The sequence below is a fragment of the Hibiscus syriacus genome, unplaced genomic scaffold (genome assembly GCF_006381635.1).
Source record: "Hibiscus syriacus cultivar Baekdansim isolate YM2019G1 unplaced genomic scaffold, ASM638163v2 tig00002840_pilon, whole genome shotgun sequence".
Taxonomy (NCBI): Eukaryota; Viridiplantae; Streptophyta; class Magnoliopsida; order Malvales; family Malvaceae; genus Hibiscus; species Hibiscus syriacus.
This window is the reverse complement of record NW_024061947.1, coordinates 7,467,909-7,492,179: the sequence shown is the minus strand read 5'-3', so window position 1 is coordinate 7,492,179 and position 24,271 is coordinate 7,467,909. Positions and strand designations below refer to the sequence as shown.

The window sequence follows — 24,271 nt, the reverse complement described above, 5'->3', positions numbered from 1 at the left end:
AAGAAAGAAATTTGTAGTCTTTGTAGAAAGGAAAAGCGAAAAATTGGCTTGATTGTTTACCTTTTTTCATGAGAATAAATTTATTCGCTTTGAGTCATATTTTGCATTTCATTCATAAATGGGATTCAAGACGAATCTTTTCCAACATTTGGATTCCTGTTCTGAAAATGGTACTATCATTATGTCGTTCCGGTTCAGATTTTAGTTTGCATAGATCGAATTCATGGACAGAGAAGGAAAGAATGAGATGATGAAATCCAAAATGGAAAGTATTGAACCTATTAGAATTTAAATGAAAAGATGAAATGAGATCTTCCACAATGGCGTCCAAGAAAATTAAACAGATGGAGCTGCAAGAAACCAAGAGTCCATTCTGAGGATTCTTTAGGTTCTACTATGTAACTGAGCTGTTTCAACAATGTTTTCTTTTTCTTTTTCTTGCCCCGGAATTTGATTCCAAATAAGAAAGATTGGAGAGGAATTCGGGGCCGCCATGATCTCGAATGGGATAGTGAATTCATCGATGGTGACGACCAGGGTTCTTTGTCCAAATCCGCCATTGTTCTCTCGACTTCCTCCTTGAGTTGTCGGGCATGAGTGAAGCCCGATATCAACTGTTCGCTAACCCTTTTGATTTCCTGTTTCATGTTGAGAACCTCGCCTTGAAACTTGGCAGCCTCATATAGACTGATCCCAGTTTCTCCACTGTGGTCGCTTGCATTGGTCACCCTTGTTATCTCGTCTTGGAAGTTGCACAACGTCGAATGTTGATCTTGAACTTCGTCTTTCAACACCTCATTGTTCTCCAACCACGATGTTAATTCAGTTTTTATTTCTCTCATGTGATAATAAATGGGGCGTGCTGCTGATTTCATTGATTGCTGCTTGCCACCTTCTTGATTCTTTCTCAATTTTGATAACTCCGCTCTCAAGTCCTTCACTGAAGTTTGATACTTCTTTATCTGATGAACTGATGTGCTGAACCTCAACCAGAACTCAAGATTTTCCTCCAGCAAGTCATTGATACCTGATCGTATTTCGACTTCTACTGTTAAAGCACCATGGGGTCGAGTTTCGGGTTTTACCCGCGTAACATGTACTCCCATGTTCTCTGCAGATTCTTTGAATCCTCCCCGTGTAGTTTATCCGGCTTTCTCCTCATCTGTTGGCGATGGCTGAATGGCTTCAATTAAGTCAGATTCCTGGCTAGTACTTAGTCGAATTGCTTCATCTTCTACCATTTCTCATCCATATTTTCTACTAATGAGCTAAATTTTTTACGAAAAAATTGGATCACTTGGTCTCTCAAGGCGACCTCATTCTTCAGTTCCTTTATCTGCGATGCCAAGTGAAGGAAAGCGTCGTGGTTTTTCTTATCTACTTCGTTAAGCTTCTTTCTCACCTCCCTATAATTCTTAAGAACATGTGAGTACTCTTCTAGTAAAATCTTTTCTCAATCTCTGCATCCGGTAAAGTTCCTCTTCTTCATCGGTTTCGGGCTGGTCGACCTCTGCATTGAGGATACTGATTGCTGTCTCGGACAAAGATTTCGTATAATCTTTGTTTTCTCCCACCGGTTCCAGACCCTTTTCGGAATCACCATCAAGCTTGTAGCTTGAATCAGAAGCAACGGACAATGTTTATTATCAGCTTTGTTTTTCCCACCGTTCCCTGACCCTGTTTGGAATCAATGTCAAGCTTGTGGCTTGAATCAGAATGAATTTCTCCCACTGGTTCCGGACTCTTTTCGGTATCACTGTCAGGCTTGTAGCTTGAATCAGAAGCAACGGACAAATATTTCTTATCAGCCTTGTTTTCTCCCACCGGTTCCGGACTCTTTTCGGGATCATTGTCAGGCTTGTAGCTTGAATCAGAAGCAATGGAAAAATATTTCTTATCAGCCTTGTTTTCTCCCACCTGTTCCGAACCCTTTTCGGAATCCTTGTAGCTTGAATCAGAAGCAACGAACAAATGTTTCACATCAGCTTTGTTTTCTCCCACTGGTTCCAGACCAATTCCTATGTCTTTTAATGATGAACGAACGAGCTCGAGTTCTTCAGTTCCCTCGTAGGCTTTGGCATCGGGTCCAAATATTACACCTTCGGAGAATCCAGTGGTATCAATCTCGTGTAACTTCGCTGTTAAATGATTAACATTACAAATTGCTTCAATGAAATTAGCTTCGAGGCTGTTATTTTATTCTACAACAGTTTTTGCGTGATCTTTTACTCTACTTAGCTCTGCTTCCAACTCGTTAATCCTCTTTTTCGTGGCAGCCGAACCTTAGATCGGTGCTGCCTTGTCTTCTTCCAGGCTCCTAACTTGTTCCTGAAGTTCATCCGCTTCGTAGTTCAATCTCTTTACCTGAGCTTTTTCTGACAAGACCGCAGTTTCCAGACGTATAACTCTTTTCAAAATGTTGTCAATTTTCTTAACAAGCTGTTTCATTGTAAGAGATTCATTTGAGCCTAATTGAAGCTTCTCTTCGATCGCCCTTTGCAATGCTTGGATATCTAGGATCTTGTTTTCTTCTTCATCGATGTCGTAGACCATGTTATCAAGATCCGTCATTGATGCTTCCAATTTGTCTCCCTTGTCGACATGATGGACTATCTTATCGAGCTCTGCAGTCGAAGGTATGCGCTTTGGTTTCTCTTGCTGATCTGATGCTTCCGTATCTTCTCTGTTTTTAGCTTCATTGTCGATATCGTAGTCCATGCTATTGAGCTCGGCGGTCGAACTTACGCTCTTCGGCTTCCCTTGCTGATCCATCTGTAGGGACTTAAACTTATGTCTTCAAACTTACTAATTACATGTCTAATCCTTCTGGATTCTTCTCTTACCGCCTTCATCGACTGCTCGTGCTTTTCCTTCAACTTATCCAACGACTCTTGGCATGATTTAAGAGCTTGATTCGCCATTAGAGTTCGACCCTCATTGTCATCGATAACAGACCCGATTTCGAATTCGTACTGTAAATCGCATACTCTCTTCTGGTTTTCGATTTCATTGAACTTTTTGCATCCATACTCGTATGAACTCTTCATTAACTCCTTTTCAATTTGAAGTGCTAACATCTCCTTCTGAAGCTTATCAATCTCCTTCAATGCCTCATCTTTGTTCATTCCCGAAGCTCGAAATCCGACCGATTTCTTCGGAGCTCCCTTTCTCGGCGTGAACATAGCCTGGTTCCTGAACTCTTTCTTCAGAGATTTAGCTTTGGGGATGGCTGCTTTGTCACGATGAAAATCAAAATTATCATCGTCGTCTTCGTCGTCATACATCTCATATGGAACTCGATCAGGGAACACAGAGGCAATGGTGCTATTGGCACTTTGCAGTTCCTTGGACAAGTGATCGAATCTTTCGGCTAACGACCGATAAGACCGAAAAATCTCTTCGATGAGTTTTATAAGTTCTGGTCTCTTGCTGTAATACATCTCTACCCTCTTCGTAAAGGAGTCTCCTTCGTAATTAATGATTTCCAACATATCAGAGACCTTCTCCGTATCTGCAATATTCAAGTATCAATGTTAACTGTCACTTTAAAACAGGTATATTCGATTTTTTCATACACCGAAGAAAAATGAAGAGTACGAGTTTCCGAGAAAATGAAAGGAAATCCATGCAACCAATTTAGACTGTTTTGTTCTGATGTGGCTAGCCCACCACCATGAATACGCATTGCTTGCAGCTCTCTGCAACATGGTTTTGATTTGTGGGTGTGTTTAGATCCCATGCAAAATGGTAACGGTGATGATGGCCATAGAAAAAAGTGACAAGTCTTGCAGCAAATGGGGAGGGGTTAGGGGGATGGCCCGACGGGGCTGCAAAAATAGCAAGAACATGTCCAAATGGCACCGTGTTCAAAGTGGAGTTGAATTTTGCTAAGTTTGGGGTTTCCTATTATAAGATGTCCTCCAAAGGCCCCCTTTTAGAGTTTCAAAAAACACATGCTACAATTCATTCAGGGTGTTTGGATAAAAGAATGTGAGATTCCTGGGAATGGAATCCATATTCTCATGTTTGGTTGACTGGGAATCTCATTCCCGGTAATGTTTTATTACCAATAGTAGATTTTTCTGGGGTATATTACCGAGAATGTCATTACCTCCCTTTCCTTAGATATTGTTGGATTACTGGCGTTTTGGACTAAAATGCTCTTAAATTTTTTTTCTCAAAAATATCTTTCTTCTGTCATTGAATAATAAAAATTCTACGAAGGTTAAATTATAAATTTATCCTTAAACTATTTTAGATTTACAAAAAAAACTATAATTAAAATTTTATATGAAGTTCAGGGGTTAAAATAAAATTTTACCCTTTCATTAAACCTTTTTATATTTTCCATTTTGTTAAAAAAATATATAAATTTTATGAATTTAATTTTTTTTAAAGAAAATACATAAATATTTTCCAACTTGTTAAAAAACAAATATATAATAAGGACAATTTGATCAAATATACATTCCAATAATCTTTTATTCTTTTAACCAAACACGGTAATCTTACATTCATACTAAACCAACCAAACACAAAATACAACATTCTCAGTAATCCTATTCCCTGATAATCTTACATTCCCACTGGTAATCTTACATTCCTTGAACCAAACGCAATTACTTCTACCACAGCACCAACAATTATATTTGGTTCAAGTCTTATACCAGATGTTATAGTGAAAAGAATCAAACCTTAATTTATTAAAGAATATATTAGCATCAAAATCATTGAAGCAAGTTTAATTATTGGTTTATAAATAAATGCATTCCATATGTATTTTGAAATATAATTAATGTAGGATTTAAAATAAAAATAAGTTTAATATTTTGGAGAAAAATATTAAATTAATTTAAAATTATGACCGATTTGATAAATGTGTGAGCAATGAGAACTAAATATACAATTATACTAATTTTATTAACTATCACGTCAACACTTTCATTAAATGTTAACGGCATATAGCTTGATTGACATCATTTAAATAGTTAAATAGTCTGATTGAAAAAATCGAGAAATCTGTTATCAAAATGAAAAAGGGATAATAATTCAGTGACCATTGCAATAGTTTATCCTTAAATTAAATTGATATCCAATTACATCACCTTAATTAATATATATATTACATCGGGAGAACAACTATGCAGGGTAAAAATATTTTTTCTATTTTTAAAATTTAGCCATTTTATTTATTTTCTTAATTAAATTGATGTCAAATTAACTTGCGACTCTAATTATGTTAAAAAATTAATATATAGTGTATGTATATGTTTCCTATTTACAAATAATAAGAAACCTAAATGGGATAAAAACATGTTCAGATGATGTTAACCAATTCAGGTTCGAAGCAAATCAGGGTTGGATGTGGACATATCATTTTTGGGCTAAATTCGGAGCAGCCAAAAATCCGACCCACCTTACCCGATTATCATCACATTAGCCGGTATATGACAGGTTCATCTCCTTGAACAAAATGGCCTTAGGACTGCCATGTTCATTTCCATTTTGGCACTTTCAGCTCCTTGTCTTTACCATAACATGGAACAGTAACAAATTGTTTGGTCATCTGCAGCCAAATTAGATAATTCTTGACCCACAACGGAAAACTACAAACGTCGGAACAACAAGCTATCCAACTGTGCTCCGATATGCCGATGATTTTTATCGATCAATAACGTTTGGAGAAAGAAAAGACTTCTGTTGTATACACAATACTCGCAATTACTCGAATATTATATTTACAGCAGTACAACGAGAACATAAATCTGCTTCAGATTTTTGTATGTACACTGATATTTACAGCAAAGAATTAGAATACACACACAACGTTCTCCCTTTATTCCTAGCCAAATCTCCCAATAAATATACCACACACACACACAGACACAAATGGACATTAATCTACTTCATCTGATCACGGCATGCAAGGAAGACATATCGTCGGCTCTATTCTCTTTTGTTCTCAAAGGAAACAGCAGAAGAGGACATGTCTAGTCCCATATTCACACCACGTTGGTCCCCTCACTGTTGTTTCTGCTGCTCATCGGTTGATATCTGTTCCGATCCTCTTCTATTTGCAAAAACAAATCGATGAAGCAAGTCATTCGTCCGCCCTCCATCTTCTTATCTTCTTTAAAAGAATTTACGCTATCTATATCTTTGTACAATACTTATAAACACTAGACCACGTTCTTCCAGCAGACGGGCATTCATATGCAATCTTCATTGGTGCATGACATCAGTTAGTCTGCAGGGAAGAAAGCCATTGTTCCACGTACTTTTTGCTTTCTGCAAATTGAACAACACAGAGAAAAGGACTTAGATCGATACATTCGCTTCAGCAAATTCGGTAAATCTTATGGAAGACGACCATGATTGGAAACTTAAAGCCTATAAAAATCTCAATGGAACTTTTCACAGTTCAATGCATAAATCTCACAACTAACCATAAATCAATTATCTCTTTGTTTTCAGGTCACTACACACCATCGAAGTCACCGAGAAATGCTTTACAAGTCGAACCTAGAACGTTGTTAGTCTGCACATACTTTTCCTAATGCAACCTTGAATATTTTGAACAAGTAAAGAATTCAACAACATTCGTGGACAAGTTTAAAACATAAAAAAAGTGCATCTAGGTTCACAGCGCTGAATATGCTCTATTTCACAAATTCACGAGCTAAAGTTTGTGTTTGGTCCGTGAGCTGCCACGTGCCGAGCTGCATCTTGTCCTTTCCTACTTCATAAATACACATCACAAATAACATTGCAAAGGCTCATGAATGGGATACAATCCTATATGGAATTTACAATATTCAAATCCAGGTTGTTTCCTACGATGTCAAAGACTTCCAAACTAAACCTTAGAACCAGTCTAGTCATCAGCTTTCTAACCAATAAAGACGATGGAATTGAAAATTAATATTCTTGACATTAAAAAACAGGTGAGAAATGGTTCTTACCAGCAGAATAATTGTCAGGAAGGTTGACAATGGCACCGAGAATATTGTTCTTTGAATCTGCCACCACATTATCCTGATTGTGCCCGTAACATGGAACCAATACTGCAAAACTGTTATCCGAATCATCATCACTCTGGAATCCAGGTCCATGAGGCTCTAACCATCCAATGGAGTAATCAGAACCATCAGACTCGGACCCCGACACACACCCTCCATCAGATGGCACAAGAACTACATCATATTCCCTATCGATCTTTCTTTCCTCCCGGCTGTGCCATTTCCTCTTAACTCTTCTCGACGAAGAAGACATATTAGCCCTCTTAATCCAAGGAAACTTCAGGTTATCTGATTCCCATAACCCTGAATCAGGTGAGGAACTTAAAGAGGACTTATTGGCAGTTCTAGGTTCTTGATGTTTCCCACTCCATAACCACCATGAAAGATGAGTAAAGGCCAAAGCCATATGTTTAATTAACCGTAGCGACGATTCGTTAGGAATCTTTCGGCACAAGAAAAAGTTTCTAATATGAAGCACAAATATAGCTAATATCCAATCCCCAGCTGAACCTGAATCAGAAGATAAGCAATTTCATCAGAACTTTCTGCATTTGAAACAAATCACATACTTAACAAACTGCATTCAACCCAGAATTCTCTGAAGGAATTAGATGCAGCAAAAACAAACCATCAAACAGAAACGTTTGAAATCTTATATTTTCCTTGGCTTCATCTCACAATGTGTACATCTTTGTGATAAACAAAATTTACAACAAAAATACAGCCTTGGACAATATTTAGTGTCAATAAAATAAATTTAGACACAATCCAGAAGAATGAAAGATGCCTAGCAATAAAATAAAAAAATAGATTGTTTTCCTGCTAAAAATAGATTTCCAAATTTATCAATAAAATAACCGTAAAACTAAAAACTCAACTTTCCATTCACATTTTCTCAACGAATTACGAACAGAATCTCAAAATAAACAATTTCAAATCCCTCAAAAAAAAGAGATGGGCACGTTGAAGATAGAAGTTTCCTTCTCTGATGGATCCAAAGAAAAAAGAAGACGACAAAGAAACCCCCAAAGTTCATTCCTTGTGTTTCATAATCGACTATAGAGGAGAAGACTCGTTGGAAACTTTAAAGAACAAAAAAGATCAACAAAGTACCTTAAAAGCTTCCCCACCGAAAAAGGCAAAAAGACCCAGAATTTCAGAGACGGTGATGAAATCGAAATCCCACCAGTTTTGTTTTTAACTCTCGTTGATCTGCCTTCACTTGCAAGAATCAATTTTGTTTTTTAAAACAGAGAGATAAGACAGACTCCATAGGAAGAGAGTTTCATTAGGAATACAGCGAATAATACTTTAACAGCTGAATAATACTTTAACAGCTGAATAATAATATAATATTTGCAATTATTACGCAGCGAGGGGAAGATGCTTTTGGATTGGTGGAATTAGTTGTGTTGAAGTGAAAACCTGTGTAGAGGGTTAACGATATTTGAGGCGGAATTTGGTTGCCTGGTCAGATATGAGGTGCGGTAGTAAGGGTGACGAGGCGGAGAATTTGACCAGAAAACTGAAATAAGGAGAAACGTGTGCTTGTTGTTCAAGTAAACCCTCTTCCTCGGAATTCCCTGTTTACCTGACCTAATGTTCTAATTAAAACACAAATTAAGTTATCTCGGTGGGAATAAACTCTAATTAAAATATTATTTACTTTTTCAGTTAATATTATTTTTGATAAATTTTATAGTAATAAATAGATATCTTAGCAAGTCAAAAATACACTCCTCAATATTATCGAGTGGGAATAAATAATTCATGGGTACATTAAATTGGTAATTATGAATAATCTTTTAAGATTACGTTTAATAGACATGCATGCATCCTTTGTTGATCTCAATCTATGGAGAAATTATTATATGATATTGACTCACTACTCTCGATTAATAATATTTGTCCATATCATTTTTTCTAAGATGAATATTATTCATATATTTTCTACATATAAATAAAAAGTAGATATTATTTAAAAGTTATCTTAGAATTTGTATTTATTATTCATTAAAACCAGGAATTATATGATGAGCCAAGTCAAGAAATAATTTCTCAAATTTATGACTTTTAAATTTCATTAATTATCCCTATAGGCGGCTATCTTTCAACTAAACTATCGTCACCCTTCTACCCAGAATTTCAATAATTTTATAAGAAATAATACCATTTTTTATTATTTATATAAATAATATATAAAAATTATGGATAAATTACTCATTTAGTACTTAAACTATTAATTTTATCTGTTTTAGTACTTAAACTTTTAATTTTTTTCAAAATCATTCATAACATTTAGTTTTTATTTCGTTCTAGTATCCCGTCATTAAAAACTTAGCAGGTGATTTGCATGTTGCACCTTTTTTATGATTAAATTGCATCATTCATCACTCAACTATCTTCTCACTACTATTTTAGTCACTAAAGTTTATTTTTAATTTAATTACTTAACTTTCAAATTACTCACAATTTAATCACTCTAACTTTTATTTTTTTATTTCAATTATATATTAATAAAATAATAAAAATAGCATGTCATAAAAATTAATAATAAAATAAATTAAAGTGATTAAAAAATAGGAGCAATTTGAAAGTTGAGTAGTTAAATTGAAATTTTTTAAGCTTTAGTACCAAAATAGGAGTGAAAAGATAGTTGAGTGATGAATGATGTAATTAACCCATAAAAATTAAATGCCATTAAGTTTTTAATGACGAGGTACTAAAAAGAAATAAAAACAAAACATTATACATGGTTTTAAAAAAAGTGAAAGTTTAGGTATTAAAACAAATAAAAACTGATAGTTTAAAAATGTATTTTTTAAAAACTATATATATATTTTTTTTGTAAAGACGTGTCATGTCAAATGTGCGTTTTAGAAATGTGTTTGAAAATATATATCTATATTGATAGTTTCAATCAAAATATTTAAAATTTATATTTTGGGGCTAAAATGGGAAAAAAAGGTGTAACACCCTAAACACGATTGGGCCTAAAATATCATATTGGGCTACCAAGGCAACCCTGAATTTCAAAACATATTCAATCTCTTTTCAAACATGCTAAATGGTATCATAAATAAAACATAAATAATTGTTATAAAAACATTTTATAAAACCAGAGCTCTGTGACATATAATTTAAAACTAAAATAATACAAACTCTGAGTTTAATAAACTGAATACATGAGTAAGGTTCTATGAATACATATGCCCACTAAGCTACGGTACAGTACTCTGAATAAGATAATGGAAGTCCTGTTGCGACGATGCTCCACAAACCGCTCAAGCTACTAACCTGCAAACAAAAAACATCCGAAGGTTGAGTTTACAAAACCCTACAATATAATCGCTAAACTAGAGCAACATAAGAATTTCATAAATACAAGCATGCTGAAGACATGGTATTAAGCAGTAGATACATGTATGATCTAGATCAAGTGCTACCTACTTAAGGCTTTACTGTTCTATCACTGAAGTAAGAGTCTCACGCTTCTCTTAGTCCTATGCTAAGGGCCTCACCATGAGTACACATCTAAAGGGTCTCTAACCTTAATGACTGTAACTACTACACATTATCTAAATGTGACACTGATACTCATATGCATTATCTGAATGCAAACCTGACCATAATGTGCATTATATGTGCATTATCTGAATGCAAACATGACTATAATGTGCAATATCTGAATGTACCTGACCATAATGTGCATTATCTGAATGTACCCTGACTAGTATCTGGTCTCACATAGCCATCAGACCATCGGCGAAGTTCCCACTAAGCTGATGAATGATCTCCTAGTCCTCACATAGCCATTAGATATATCATTAAAGGGGAACCCGGTGTAACACCCTTGTAAACACCATTTTTAAAACTAACCCCCAAATTAAACCCAAATCCATATACCTAAACTAAACCCTAAATATAACTCAATCAAAAAATACAACCCAGAATCCCAAACCCGAAGCTAACTAACCTTAACCCGACCCAGACACCAATTTAACCCGGGAACAAACCAAGCCTTACCCAAACTCTAAACCTAGACCCCGTAGCCGCCCATTTCATCCACCCATTGGCCACCACCCCTCTGCCCTAATCACTGCCAAGGTCACCCGTGCACTCCACTACCTGTAGAAGATATAGAAACCAACAAAATGTATCATAATTTTTCTTGTGTAAAGGGGATATAAACCCCCTGCATGGATCACTGTAACTCTCTCGGGGGGATTTTGAAGAAAAAAACTGTAAACATTTCAGCAATAAACAATCACTAAGGTTTTTTTACTTCGAACTGTTTTTGGTACTTTTATTTGTTTACGTTTTTTCTTTTATTTTTTTTCTCTTTTTTTTCGTTTGTGCTCTATTGTTCGATTTTTATTTCAAGCACCATTAGTTTCGTGTAGAAACATAAAATATCATATCAAAAATAACAATCAATATATATTTTTAAATCGAATGAAAGAAAAATAGAGGCCTTTTTCTTTAAACATGCATCAAATATGTTTTTATTTTTTATTTATTTCGAACCCAATAATCCCAACTAGCCAGAAAATAAAACGAAAAAAAGTAAAAATGAGCATATCGATCGTACCTTAGTCGGAGGCGTCACCAGTGTTCGTGGAAGCCGAATGGTCGGAGCTTTTTCCTCGGATTTGGGGGTGTTTCTCGGTGTTTTAGCCCCGAGGAAGGGTCTTAGGGGTAGATCTAGGCTCGGAGGAAGTTTTGGGTCTTTTCGGGTTTTCCGATTGGCGGCCGACAGTGGGTTGACCGAAACCAGGCGATAGAGAAATGAGATTTCTCTTTTTTTTCTAAAACGGGTTACAATTGAGAAAAAATTGAAATGATTAGTATTTATAAAAGAATTTTTTTGTTTAATTATGTTTAAACCCCAGTAAGTTTCATGCATTTTTTCAATTTGGTCCATGTAGGGACCAAAACTGCCATTTTACCTATTTTTGTGCGTGCAATATTTTTTTTGAGATATTTATGTTTTAGTCCCTCTAACTTTCACGTGTTTTTACATTTTGGTCCCTAATCTCTTTATTTTTATTTTATTTCGATTTAGCCTTTTAATTTCGATTTGTTTTACTTTAGCCCCATTATATGTTTAATTTATTCTCTTTTAGTTTGATAGTTTGACATTTATGCATTTAGGTCCTTGTATTTATGTTTATTTTATTTTTTATCCTTTTTATTTTATTTATGTTGTTTTTTTTTATTGTTTTAATTTTTTCATTAATTATTTTGTTTCATAGTTTAAATTATAGATTTATTTTTTAAATTAGATTAGCGTTCGAATCAAGCTTAGAAATTAGGATTTCACATTAGTTTTAATTAGGGAGCAATTTGATTCGAGTTTTCACATAAGATGCCCTATTACCCGAATCTATTGCTCGATTCTAAAATTGATTAATAATTAATATTTTTTTAAAAACTTTAGGTTTAATAATTTAGATAAAAATTAGCTTTTAAATGAGTCATCAACTTTATAATTTATCAATTTAGGACCTTAAACTTTTAGTCTCTTTGAGCCTGGTATTTTAGTTCTTTGACATTTTTAGTCCCTAAACTTCGATTAGTATTTTAATTTTTGCATAATTAATTAAGATTAATATTAGAGCCTCCATCTTAGGCTTGATTTCACATTTAGTCTTTTAAATAGGTGAATTCTTAATTTGGTCTTCGCTTTTGCTCGAGGTTCCAATTTAATTATTCGAAATAATATTTATTAAAATTAATTTAAGGTAAGGTTAGAACCCTTACTTTAGTATAGATTTCACGCTAGTCCTTTTAATTTAGGGAATAATTTGAGTTGGCCTTTTCCTAAATGCTCGAGGGACCATCTCGATTATTCAATTCGATAATTGATTAAAATCAAATATGATTAATATTAGAGCCTACATTTAGGTTTAGTCCCCTAGGTTCCTTAATTTTCATAAATTGACACTTTAAGCTAGAAAAAACCTTTATTTTACCTCAGCTTAATTAGGATTAAATAAAATTTTGTTTGATTGCATTATTTTTTAAACCTAAGGCAATGTTCACGTTTTAGGGAATTATGATATATCTCCCGCAAGAATACTCAGGGGGTGACTATCGGTGATTCCCGAAATAGGTCGACATCCTTTTCAAAGACTGCATCATGATTTTCTAAAAACGAGGCAATATTCGGTTATTAGACACAATAGTTGATTTCTCTCATTTACGCTTGGGAGCGAATGCTATAGGTCTCAATAAACGAATACCCTTTTCAATTTTGCATCCGTAATGATTTTCAAATTAAATAAAGATCAAACTCAAAATTTCTAACTTTAAATATAGTGTAATCAACCATGTACCAATTTTGGGTGCTTCTGGGGGTATTAATCCTTCCCCACGCGTAACTGACTACCGAACATGATTTCTAGATTTTCACAGACCCTAAAACTTGGTATTTTGATAAAAATAAAATGTTTTATTAAAAGAACCATGTTTTCATGGTGTCCCAATCGCACCTTAAATGATTGGTGGCGACTTCTCACATTTTGAAATTCCTTTCAAAGAAAAAACCCTAAATTTTATGCTAGTAGTTTTAGGTTTATATGAGGGATAAGTGGAACCGTGAATCTTATATTTCAAGTCGTTGGGCTTAATTGGGTTAGCCTTGGGCCCAATTAGCCATAAATAAGATATTTTTATATAGTAGAAAGATAAAGAATGACCAATAGTGTAATTAGCCCATTTTTAAAAGATGAAGACTTTTATATCTTATTCTATTATCTTATCTTTACTTTCTTCATTTTCATTTTCCTCCTCCCACTTTCCACTCCAAGTTTCATGGAAAATGTAAGAAATTTAGCCTAATTTCATGCTTCAAATTTGTCCTTAATTCCTCTAGCATCATTTTGTTAATTAATCAAAGCTAAGGGTCTTTGGTAGCAAAGAAAAAGTGATAGATTTTCATCCCAGTCTCAAAGGAAATGGTGTGGCTAAGCAAGGAGCCTCATTTTGGGATTTAAACATTAAGGCAGCATATTTATAATCCTTTGGAGTATTAAACTTTCATAAATTTTAAGAATTTGCTAAGATTTGTGTAGTTGAGTATTTAGGGTTCAAACTTGATTCATATCTTAGATTATGTTTTAGATATAAAGAAAGTGTTTTTATGATACTTTAGGACCCTAAATAATCACCCCCAAGAATTACTACATGATTTAGAATCAAACTATGGCCTTTAGGGTGATTTTAGGTGTTTTTCTAAGCCTAAAATAATCATTTCAAGGTTCGAGTATCGATACTGGATGAATTAGGGAAAAGTTAATAATTTCAGGCAGGGAATATCAATACTGCCAAGGAAGTATCGATACTCAGGATGACAGTATAGATAGTGAGCCCTAATTTCAGCAATATAATGCATTTTGGTACCAATACTCATAGGGGTATCGATACTTGACCCTAGGGTATCGATACTACATGTATAATATCGATACTACCCATCTTGGATGATCATATTCGACCCGATTAAGGTTTTTAGAGCTAGGGATGGTCTATTAGGATAAAGCTTAGTCTGTGAGGGACGTAAATGGCCAAAAGGTACCAACGACACTCATAGGAATGGGTTACAACCAATGTAACCGTAGCAGGCATAACGTGTCCAAGTACCCTCATTTGAGCACGTAACAAATATCTAAGAATGAAGGATCATTACTAAGGGTGCACTAAAAAGATATATAACCAAATAATCATATTATGAAACAGTACTGTCGTTTACCGCAAGAACAACTGAGAGTGTTGGACGTACAATTATTCTTTTAATTCGAGGGCGAATTGAGGGAAAACGTAGTAATAGCAAATAGAGTATCACTACTCAGAAATCAACCCAATTCAGATATCGGGCTAGCCAATATCACAACCAGTAAACAGTACACACAATAGTCATTGTGAAGTCACAAAATGCATAGAGACTTTTCTAGAGTTAAAGAAATACTAAAATGCCCTTAAGTAGTGACAACCCAAATCAGTACAGATTATCAGTAATAACATACTAATAAACCCTCACAACGCATTCTAGATGAGAGAACAAGTGAGATAGAAGCTAGAGAGAACATTAAATGAGATCAGTTATAATCCAAAACAACTAAAAACAGTAATAGTTAAGATGTCATAAAACTAGCCTTTGTGTGACACTCGGGAAATAACCTGAACACCCGAGTTACTCTATCAGTATGGAAATTGTCTTGTTTGTTAATATGTCCAGGTATATACCAGTCAGTTCCAAAAAACTTCTATTGTCAGTTGGACGTAGATACCCTAAGACTCGACAGAGTAAGTTGGCACGGTTTATTGTTGGGATTTCGATGAAGCTCAATTTGATCAGTCGAACAATTTGCCAATATGGGTGAATTGGCTTTTTGAGTTTAGGGAGTAAGGAGTAAAAATATATAGACAATCTGCACAATAATTTATAGTGGTTCGACTTCTCAACCAAGTCTACATCCATTACATAAGCTCCTCACTTAGGATTTTCTAATAAATTCACTAATTTGTTCTTTCTTTTACTAGGATAAATATATAACATTTACAACTCTCTATCTTTTCAAAGGCTAAGCTAGAACTAATCCCCTTTTACAAGGTAAAAAGATGTACAAAAGAAAAACCTCTCAAAATGAATGTGTTTACAAATTAAGCTCACAAAAATAAAACCTAAGGATATACAATTAAGCTGAAAACACAAATATTTACAACATAAATAAAATAAAGCTTGAAATTTTTTTCTCTTGTGTATAAATGCTTGGATAGGAGTTGGTAAACTTCTTCAAGTGTCCTCAACTTATTTTTATATGTTGGAATGAGTTTGTGGTATTTTCTAGTCGTTGGGGATTATTTTTTTACAAAATAAAACTGCCCAGGACATGTAGTATTAGTGTTCTCTTAATGAGTATTGGTATTTTCTTTGTAATATTTAAATAAACTAGCCGCTAAATATTGTTGGGCTTGACCAGTATCGATATTATGTTTCATAATATCGATACCACTTTGTAAAGTAGTATCGGTACCCTTTTGAGTATCGATACCTATTTTGCATTCTGGAATTTAAGTAATTTAGAAAACACTGATAGTATCGATACTACTTAGAGAGTATCGATACTTCTCTTACCTTTGGTATCGGTACCAGTATCGATACCGCATTTAGACAATACACATCAGAAACAAATATTAGGGTTAGAGACCCCTTAGAGGTGTACTCATGGTTAAGCCCTTAGCAGAGGATTTAGGGAAGTTTGAGACCCTTACTTCTGTGATAGAGCAAGTAAGCCTTAAGCATGCTTGTGTTTAAGAAATTTTTATGCTTGTGTTGATGAAATTCTTATGCTACTATAGATTAGAGATTATAGTGATGGGCTTTGTAAGCTTAGTCTACATATATTTTTCATTGACAGGTCAGTAGCTTGAGCAGTTCGTGGAACACCATCGCAGCAGGACTTCCAGTATCTCCTTCAGAGTATTGTAACATTGCTTAATGGGCATATGTATTCATAGAACCTTACTCATGTATTCAATTTATTAAACTCAAAGTTTGTATTATTTTGGTTTTAAATTATGTGTCACAAAGCTTCAGTTTTATAAAATGTTTTATAACAATTATTTATGTATAATTATGATATCATTCAGTATGTTTGAAAAGAAAATGAGTAGGTTTTGGAAATCAGGGATTGTCTTGATAGCCCAATATGGTACTTTAGGCCCAATCATGTTTAGAGAGTTACATTTAATGGTAACAGAGCATTAATTTGAGTTTATTCTAGAACAGAGTGGTCAATTTTAGTAAAGTTTCAGTGAATACATGGACCTAGGTACTAAAAGTACTTGTATAAGTCTAGAATATTTATGGTGCTTCATTGTTTAATCTAAGTTATATAATTTACGACGACAAATAGTTTTGAGCATAATCTAGAGAATCATATGGAGATACGAAACTCTCATCCCGATAAATCTAGTAAGGAGGTACTGCCAATGATAGAGGTTATTAAAGTCCCGTCTGGCACAAACGTCGCAAAAGTGACCTTTTTCAGAGGTATAACTTCCACTCTCAAAGAGATGGTGAATGTTATTCCTAGAGCGCATACAGTTCAGTCAACCACCCAAGGTCCTACAGTGCCAACAAAATCCCCAGTGGAGAGGCTAAGGAGGCATCAAACAGTCGACTTCTTCAATTCAAGCGATAATGATCCTATTTCAGTCGATCAGTGGTGAGAAAAAGAGACAGTGAGGACTTTGAGGTAGCTTCACCTTACCCCAGCGGATAAGTTAAAGTGTGTCACCTCTTAGCTCAAGGTTGATGCTATCGATTGGTAGAAGGTTATACAAATAACCCTACAACTATGAGTGCCCACGTAGAATCAATTATCTGGATGAGTTTAAAGCGAGTATATTAGTAAGGCACTTATGGATGATTTGAGATTATAGTTCTCTCAACTAGTTCAGGGGGATCGCTCAGTGTACGAATATGAGATTGATAAATTTCTTAGGTTGAGTCGTTATGCTCAAGAGCAGGTTGTGACCGAGTCCTTGAAGTGCATAAGGTCCCTTGAGGGGTTTCATTTTGAGAGCAATGTGCAGTTAGCAGCAGACCCGCTTAAAGTGTTTCAGTGTAGAGCATGAGAATGAGTTTATTGAGTGAGTTAGGCACCCTAAATATAAAGAAATGTGTATCAATAGATCTATCTTAGTCAATGACAGATATGACCAGATGTTCGCATGAGCAGAGAAGAATGATGTCAGTTCAGCCATTCCAACCAAGTCAGAGGTTAGTTGTAAGGTCTTGTATGAGACTATTAGCTCCACCTTTTGTGGCAAGTTTTAGAAGCCCTGATAGAGTTTTATATTATCCAAAGTGTTAGCATTATGGTAAAAATTCTTAAGGAATGTGCTTTAAACTTTTAAGGGAGTATCATGGATGTGGATCCTTCACGTAAATGGTAAAGGGTTTTCTTAGTTCAAGAGGCAACATTTTAACTTGATCGAGGGAAGTGATCCCAGTAGTTCATCATGATTGATAGCATATTCAGGGAGTTGTTAGTTCTATGCTCAGACATGAGAGTAGGATAGCATAATCAACCAGTTCACGATTTGACTAAGTGCGATTCAGCTTTGCAGATTGTGGAGAGATAGGGTCAAGATGTTGATGTCGTAGATGAGATGTCAGATAAATAATCCAAAGTGTAGATCCAAGTGGCTAGTAGGTGTACCTTAGTGGATTAAATAAGGTTACCTTAGATAGTCGTTGAGGGCTTAGATCGGACTCGATAGTCGACCTAAATATAGTTGTTAGCACAAGTGTTACGTGTTCCTTATGGGAGTATCATTGCTTATGGTCCAGTCAGAGACGAGACTATAAGGGCGTCTTAAAATCATTAGTAGAGGGCTCATGTGATTGACCAATAGAGAATTAGTAATCAAAGGTTCAATCTTGGAGGTAGAGATCTCTACGTGAGTGTTAAGAGTACTTCGGTTACTCTTTCCGGTGTATCGATCACCATATTGTCAAAAATCTCAGAATATGTCTCAACAAGTGTCAAAGCACTTCAGTTGCTAATGGGCACATATGCCCCAAGTACTCACAAGGAGTAAGTTAGCCATATGTATATTCTGATGCAACATTTTTGGAATTTCAACCTAGATTTTGAAGGTACTATAGATGTTTTAGTGAGTTATGAGTCTTTAGGTGCAGTGAACCTTCAGATGTCTCCAAGACATCTTTTTTCATAAACAGTAAGTGAATCAGCTAGGCAAGCTAAGCCTCGTCAGTGGTGTCTTCGTGTTGCTATATGAGAACGATCTATATATAACACGTAACATTAGTCAGTGTTATGTAGTACCTAGAATTTTAATACTTTAAACTAATGGAGATCAAGTAAGTTATGTAGTACCCGAATAATTTGGTGGGTTATTAGAGAAAGAGGATTTGGGGGTTCTTTAAAGAGGTGTACTCTTTTAGATGTCTCTCTAGAAGAGTTGCCGGGTTTATTTCCCTAATAGGGAACAAGAATTTGGCATCGAGGTTATGTTGGGTTCAGCTCTGGTGTCTATTGCTCCCTACTGCATGGCACCGACGGAGTTGATGGAACTTAAAACCCAAATATATTAACTTCTAAAGAGAGGTTTCATTTGCCCGAGCGTATCACCGTAGGGAGCGCCGATGTTATTCGTTAAGAAGAATAATGGCTCAATGAGGTTGTGCATTGACTACCGCCAGTTGAACAAGCTAACCATGAAGAATTGATATCTATTTCTGAGGTTTGACGACTTGTTTGACAACTTAGAGGAGCTAGAGTGTTCTCCAAGATTGATTTGAGGTTGTGTTACTACCAGTTGAAAGTTAAGGAAGCCGACATAGAAAAGACTGCATTCAGAACTCGGTATGGTCACTATGAGTTCCTAGTGATGATTTTCGACCTCACCAACGCCCCTGCAACATTCATGGATTTAATGAACATGATCTTTCATTAGTACTTGGATCAGTTCGTAGTAGTGTTCATCAACAAAATTTTGGTGTATTCGCTTTCTGAGGAGGAACACGACTACCACCTTCGCATCATTTTACAAACCTTTAGAGAGCGTCAGTTATATGCCAAGTTCAGCAAGTGTGAGTTTTGGCTAGCAGAGGTGTCTTTATCGGGTCACGTGGTGGCCAGTGAGGGTATTCGGGTGGACCTATAAAAGATTTGAGTTTTATTGAGTGGGAACCACCGAAGAATATAATAGAGGTATATAATTTTCTGGGACTTTCTGGTTACTATTGACATTTTGTGAAAGGGTTTTCCATGATTGCCTATTCGATGACAAAGTTGCTGCAAAAAGAAGTGTCGTTTGTTTGGGATTATAAGCACTAGTAGAACTGCAAAAGATTAAAAGAGATTTTGACTCAAGCCCCTATATTGACACAACCGAAACTGGGTAAGGATTACACCGTGTTTAGTGATGCTTGACCAAACGGGTTAGGATGTGTATTGATGCAAGAGGGTAAGGTAGTTGCGTATGCGTCTCGCTAGCTCAAACTGCATGAATACAATTACCCTACTCATGACTTAGAATTGATAGCTATGGTATTTGACTTGAAGATTTGGAGGCACTATATGTTCAGAGAGAAGTGCTACATCTTCATTGACCACAAGAGTTTGAAGTACTTACTCTCCTAGAAGGAGTTAAATTTGAGGCAACGATGGTGGATAGAGTTGCTCAATGATTATGATTGCATGATTAACTGCCATATGGGTAAAGTGAATGTAGTAGCCGACGCACTGAGAAGAGTAATTGTATTTGATCTTCGAGCTATGCTTGCGCGCCTGAGTTTGACCATTGATAGAGGACTACTAGTGGGGTTACAAGCAAAGCCCAATTTGGTTAAAGAAGTTAGAGAACTTCAAAGGACTGACACTCTATTGATGAGTAAGGTTGAGCAAACTCGTCAAGGTAAAACGTCAGGTATTGAATTGAATGATGGTAGGGTATTGTACTATTAGGGATGATTGTGTGTTCCGTTAGTTAGTGAGTTATGAGCCAAGATTCTTGAAGAGGCACATTGTAGTTCGTTTTTAGTTCACCCAGGAGGAAACAAGATGTATCAAGACCTTAGGCAGTTATACCAGTGGTCATTCATAAAAAAAGAATATTCGAGTTCGTATTCAGATGCTTAGCATGTCAACAAGTGAAGGCAAAACATCAAGTTCCATCAGGGTTACTCCAGCCCATTCAGTTTCTGTAGTGGAAGTGGGATAGAGTGACCATGGACTTTATGACGGGGTTGCCCATGACGCGAAAGAAGCATGACGCTATTTGGGTTGTGATCGATCGATTGACCAAGTCTGCTCACTTCCTACCTGTTCGTATGGACATCACCCTAGAGAGGTTGGCTAGGTTGTACATCCAAGAGATATTGAGATTTCATGGGGTCCCGACGTCAATTATCTTCGATTGAGATCTGCGCTTTATATTGAGGTTCTGGAGGGTGCTTCATGAGGTTTTGGGCTCTCGATTTTATTTCAGCATCATTTTCCACCCGCAGATCGATGGTCATTTAAAGTGTGTGATATAAATCTTAGAGGATGTGCACTGCTATTGTGTGATTAACCTCAGGGCAATTGGGAGGATCATCTTTCGTTGGTTGAGTTATCAAGCATCCAAATGGCTCTGTATGAGGCCTTGTATGAGAGAAAGTGCAGAACGTTATTGTGTTGGACATAACTTAGTGATAGAAAGTTAGTTAGGCCTAATTTTTGATAGGGTTTGAACTTTAGCATACCTTTTGGATTTACCACAAGATATAAAGTGAATTCATAACGTTTTTCATGTATCGATGCTGAGGAGCTATCGTTCGGACCCGTCCCATGTGATTTCTTGAGAACAAATCGAGGTAAGCCAAGACATGACCTATGAAGAGGAACCGATAAGGATCTTGGATTGAAAGGTTAATGAGTTGAGAAGCAAGCAAAATTCCTTAGTGAAGGTTTTGTGGATGAATCATGGGAGCAATGTGGTAGACCGAAGAGGACATGCAACTCTAGTTTCTGAATCTATTCTACAAAGGTAAATTTCGAGGATGGAATTTCTTTTAAGGATGTAAGAGTTGTAACGCCTCGATACTCGGGTTAGTAATTTTGGGTAAACCCAAATGTGTTTTAAATGGTCTAAGGAAACCATTTATGAGTTTTGGGCTAAGGTATAATTGTTTGATTTGGGCTTGAGCCCAATAAGGCTTAAAAGGGTATTTTTAAAGTGTGCATCAAATAAAATGGACTATGAGTGCAATTTTCCCCTGAGAGATTTCAAAGGTTGATTTCCCTTAATTTGTTGATGCAGCCACGGTAGAGAGCATTCACCAAATTAGAAATAAATCATTCAATCTTTTTTTCTTCATCATCCTTTGTCTTCTTCTTCTTTTCTCTTTGGTTGTTAGAAATTTAAAGGGGGGAACTTTGTTGGGTTACACTCCTAGTCCGAAATTAAGAAAGTAAGATTGGTAATCATCTCCTCTAGAGCTTCAAAATGAGCTCTTAACCTTGAAGTTTGGCCAAGGTTGGGTTTAAGGAGGGTTTTGAGTTATAGAGCTTAGGAAATACTCTAGAACATTTTTAAACCTTAAAACCTTACTTTTAACGTTCTAAGACTTTAAGAGAGTTAATAACTCCTTTACATTTTCTTGTTCTAGTGAGAGAAGTGTGTGAAAGCTCTAAGGGTCAAGACAAAGGAAATGAGACTCTTGGTTGATCTTGAGGTCATTTTTGCAGCTCTTAGGTGAAAGGTAACATATTTCTAACATCTCTTTACTGCTTGTAGTTCAAAATATAGAGTTTTGATGCATGTTGTGTTCTTGAGCCTTTGTATGCACTTGGGTAGGGATTTACGCATGAAAAATGAAATTTGTTGTTGTTAAAGCTCAAAGTGACGACCTTTCATGTTTCTTACATACTAAATAAGCCTTAAACACTAAATGGGGATGTTTAGGGGTACCTTAGGAGTGATTTGGTAGTGTTTTAACGAGTGGAAAAGAGGTTATGGGTCAAGAGTATTGGTATTGTAAGAATAGTATCGATAATGTTCTTTGTTGAATGTTGAAAAATTGAATAAAAGTGAGAGGGTATCTATACTCACTAGGGAGTGTCGATATTGTTCGTGCGGTATCGATACCATGAGGATTAATATTAATACTCAGGGTTCTAAATTGATTCTAGTATATAATTTTGGTATCGATACTCGAGCGAGTATCGATACCAAGAGGGTAGTATCGATACTCCCAATAGGGGTATCGATATTGGGATATTTTCCAAAATATCGAATGTAATTTTGGTATCGATACCCGATGGAGTATCGATACACACGTGAAACCTTGGATAAATTTGGTGGGTGATTCAAGAGAGATTATTTTAGGGTTCTTTAAAGAGGTATACTCTTTCAAGAATACAAGTGAAACTCAAATAATTGTGTGATAAAGTTTTAATGAGGTAAGATTCCATAAGACTTATGCCTTTGCTTGATGCTCGGGAAACGACGAGCACACCCGAGTTACTTAATGATGTTAGCTGAATGAGTAATGATTATCTAGATATATCCAATCTAGTGCTTAGGCACTTAAAATGCTAGTTGGATGATGTGCCGATGCTATGTGACACAGACACGTCTCGAGTACTCTAGATGAGTAGACTAGTCGGGCAAGTGTCGAATCTTCGTCACCTAGACTTAACCGAAGGGTTAAGGAGACACTGATGTTATGTGACCTAGGTTTTCCTTAAGTGTTCTCATACGTAAAGAGGGGTATGAGTTCCGTGATGCTAAGTGACCACGAACTACACCATGATACTTACTGTTTGCTTGAGTGTTGTATTTGCTCTTGACTATATTGTATTATTCTTATATGTTGGATGCCTGTAGTATAACCTTGTTATTTATGTGGCACTGAGCTTGTGAGCTCAGTGTATGTAATGTGTTTCCGTGCGCAGGTCCTTAGGTGTCAGATCGAGGAACACGTCGCCAATTCAAAGATTTCCAGACTCGACCGTTTTAAAGTATGTCTCAAGTATTTAGTAGACATGTACTGTCATAGACCCTTATTTGTATTTGAGTCATAAACTATGTATTTTGATTACTAATATATTTTGGAGACTTATGTCGGGAGCTCCCGTATTTCAAATACTTATGTTTTGTATTTACATGATATTCGAATTTTCTGGATTATATTTGATGAAACATTTTAAAAAAAATGGTTAACCACTTATGTGGTTTCGTATGACATCATAGTTCGATGATCTTTGAGTTAAATTGGATTAGGGTGTTACAGTGGCAAAATATTATGCTTTTGGCAAAGAATTATGCTTTTGCACTTGTCCTACTTCAATATGTTTTACTTAAACCAATCAACAGCTAACACATGCACCTTGTCAATACTTTTCCCATAGGGCCGAGACCACCCTAAACAACAATACCAACTTTGATCACACACACAAAAAACTAACAACCTTTTCATTTGTGGCACGCCCTTAACACAAGATGTAAGAACAAAAATTGAGCTAAGCTAAGCTAAGCTTTACATCCTTAACAGAAATCAATATTTCTAGTATGCTCCTTTAGGTAACTTTTTTTTTCAAAGCGTAATGTACACCGTGTTACTTAATTATTAATTTAATTACAAATAAATTATCTTTTAAATGTTATAATTTAATTGAAATTAAAAAGTATATTTAATATAATATGATATTTTAATAATTTTATTTCTTAAA

General features: G+C 35.6%; 1 protein-coding gene and 1 pseudogene across 1 annotated transcript; both read right to left on the bottom strand.

Moving 5' to 3' along the window:
* Positions 1-281: 281 nt before the first annotated feature.
* Positions 282-3,707, bottom strand: LOC120152302 (annotated as a pseudogene).
* A 2,018-nt stretch (positions 3,708-5,725) lies between these two features.
* LOC120156139 lies at positions 5,726-8,307 on the bottom strand. Its single transcript, XM_039167552.1, has 3 exons — positions 8,133-8,307; positions 6,963-7,529; positions 5,726-6,288 (listed from the first exon to the last, which is right to left on the bottom strand). The coding sequence occupies exons 2-3, from the start codon at positions 7,423-7,425 to the stop codon at positions 6,239-6,241; spliced, it is 513 nt and encodes a 170-aa protein (XP_039023483.1). The 5' UTR covers positions 7,426-7,529; positions 8,133-8,307; the 3' UTR covers positions 5,726-6,238.
* Between the last annotated feature and the right edge of the window lie 15,964 nt (positions 8,308-24,271).

What these genes read in the sequence shown, in the direction of transcription:
- LOC120156139 (XM_039167552.1), bottom strand. Translation starts at nt 7,425, where the DNA reads ATGGCTTTGGCCTTTACTCATCTTTCATGGTGGTTATGGAGTGGGAAA. An exon ending in TCCTGACAATTATTCTGCTG is followed by an intron (nt 6,289 to 6,962) that starts GTAAGAACCATT and finishes TTCAATTTGCAG; the next exon opens with AAAGCAAAAAGTACGTGGAA.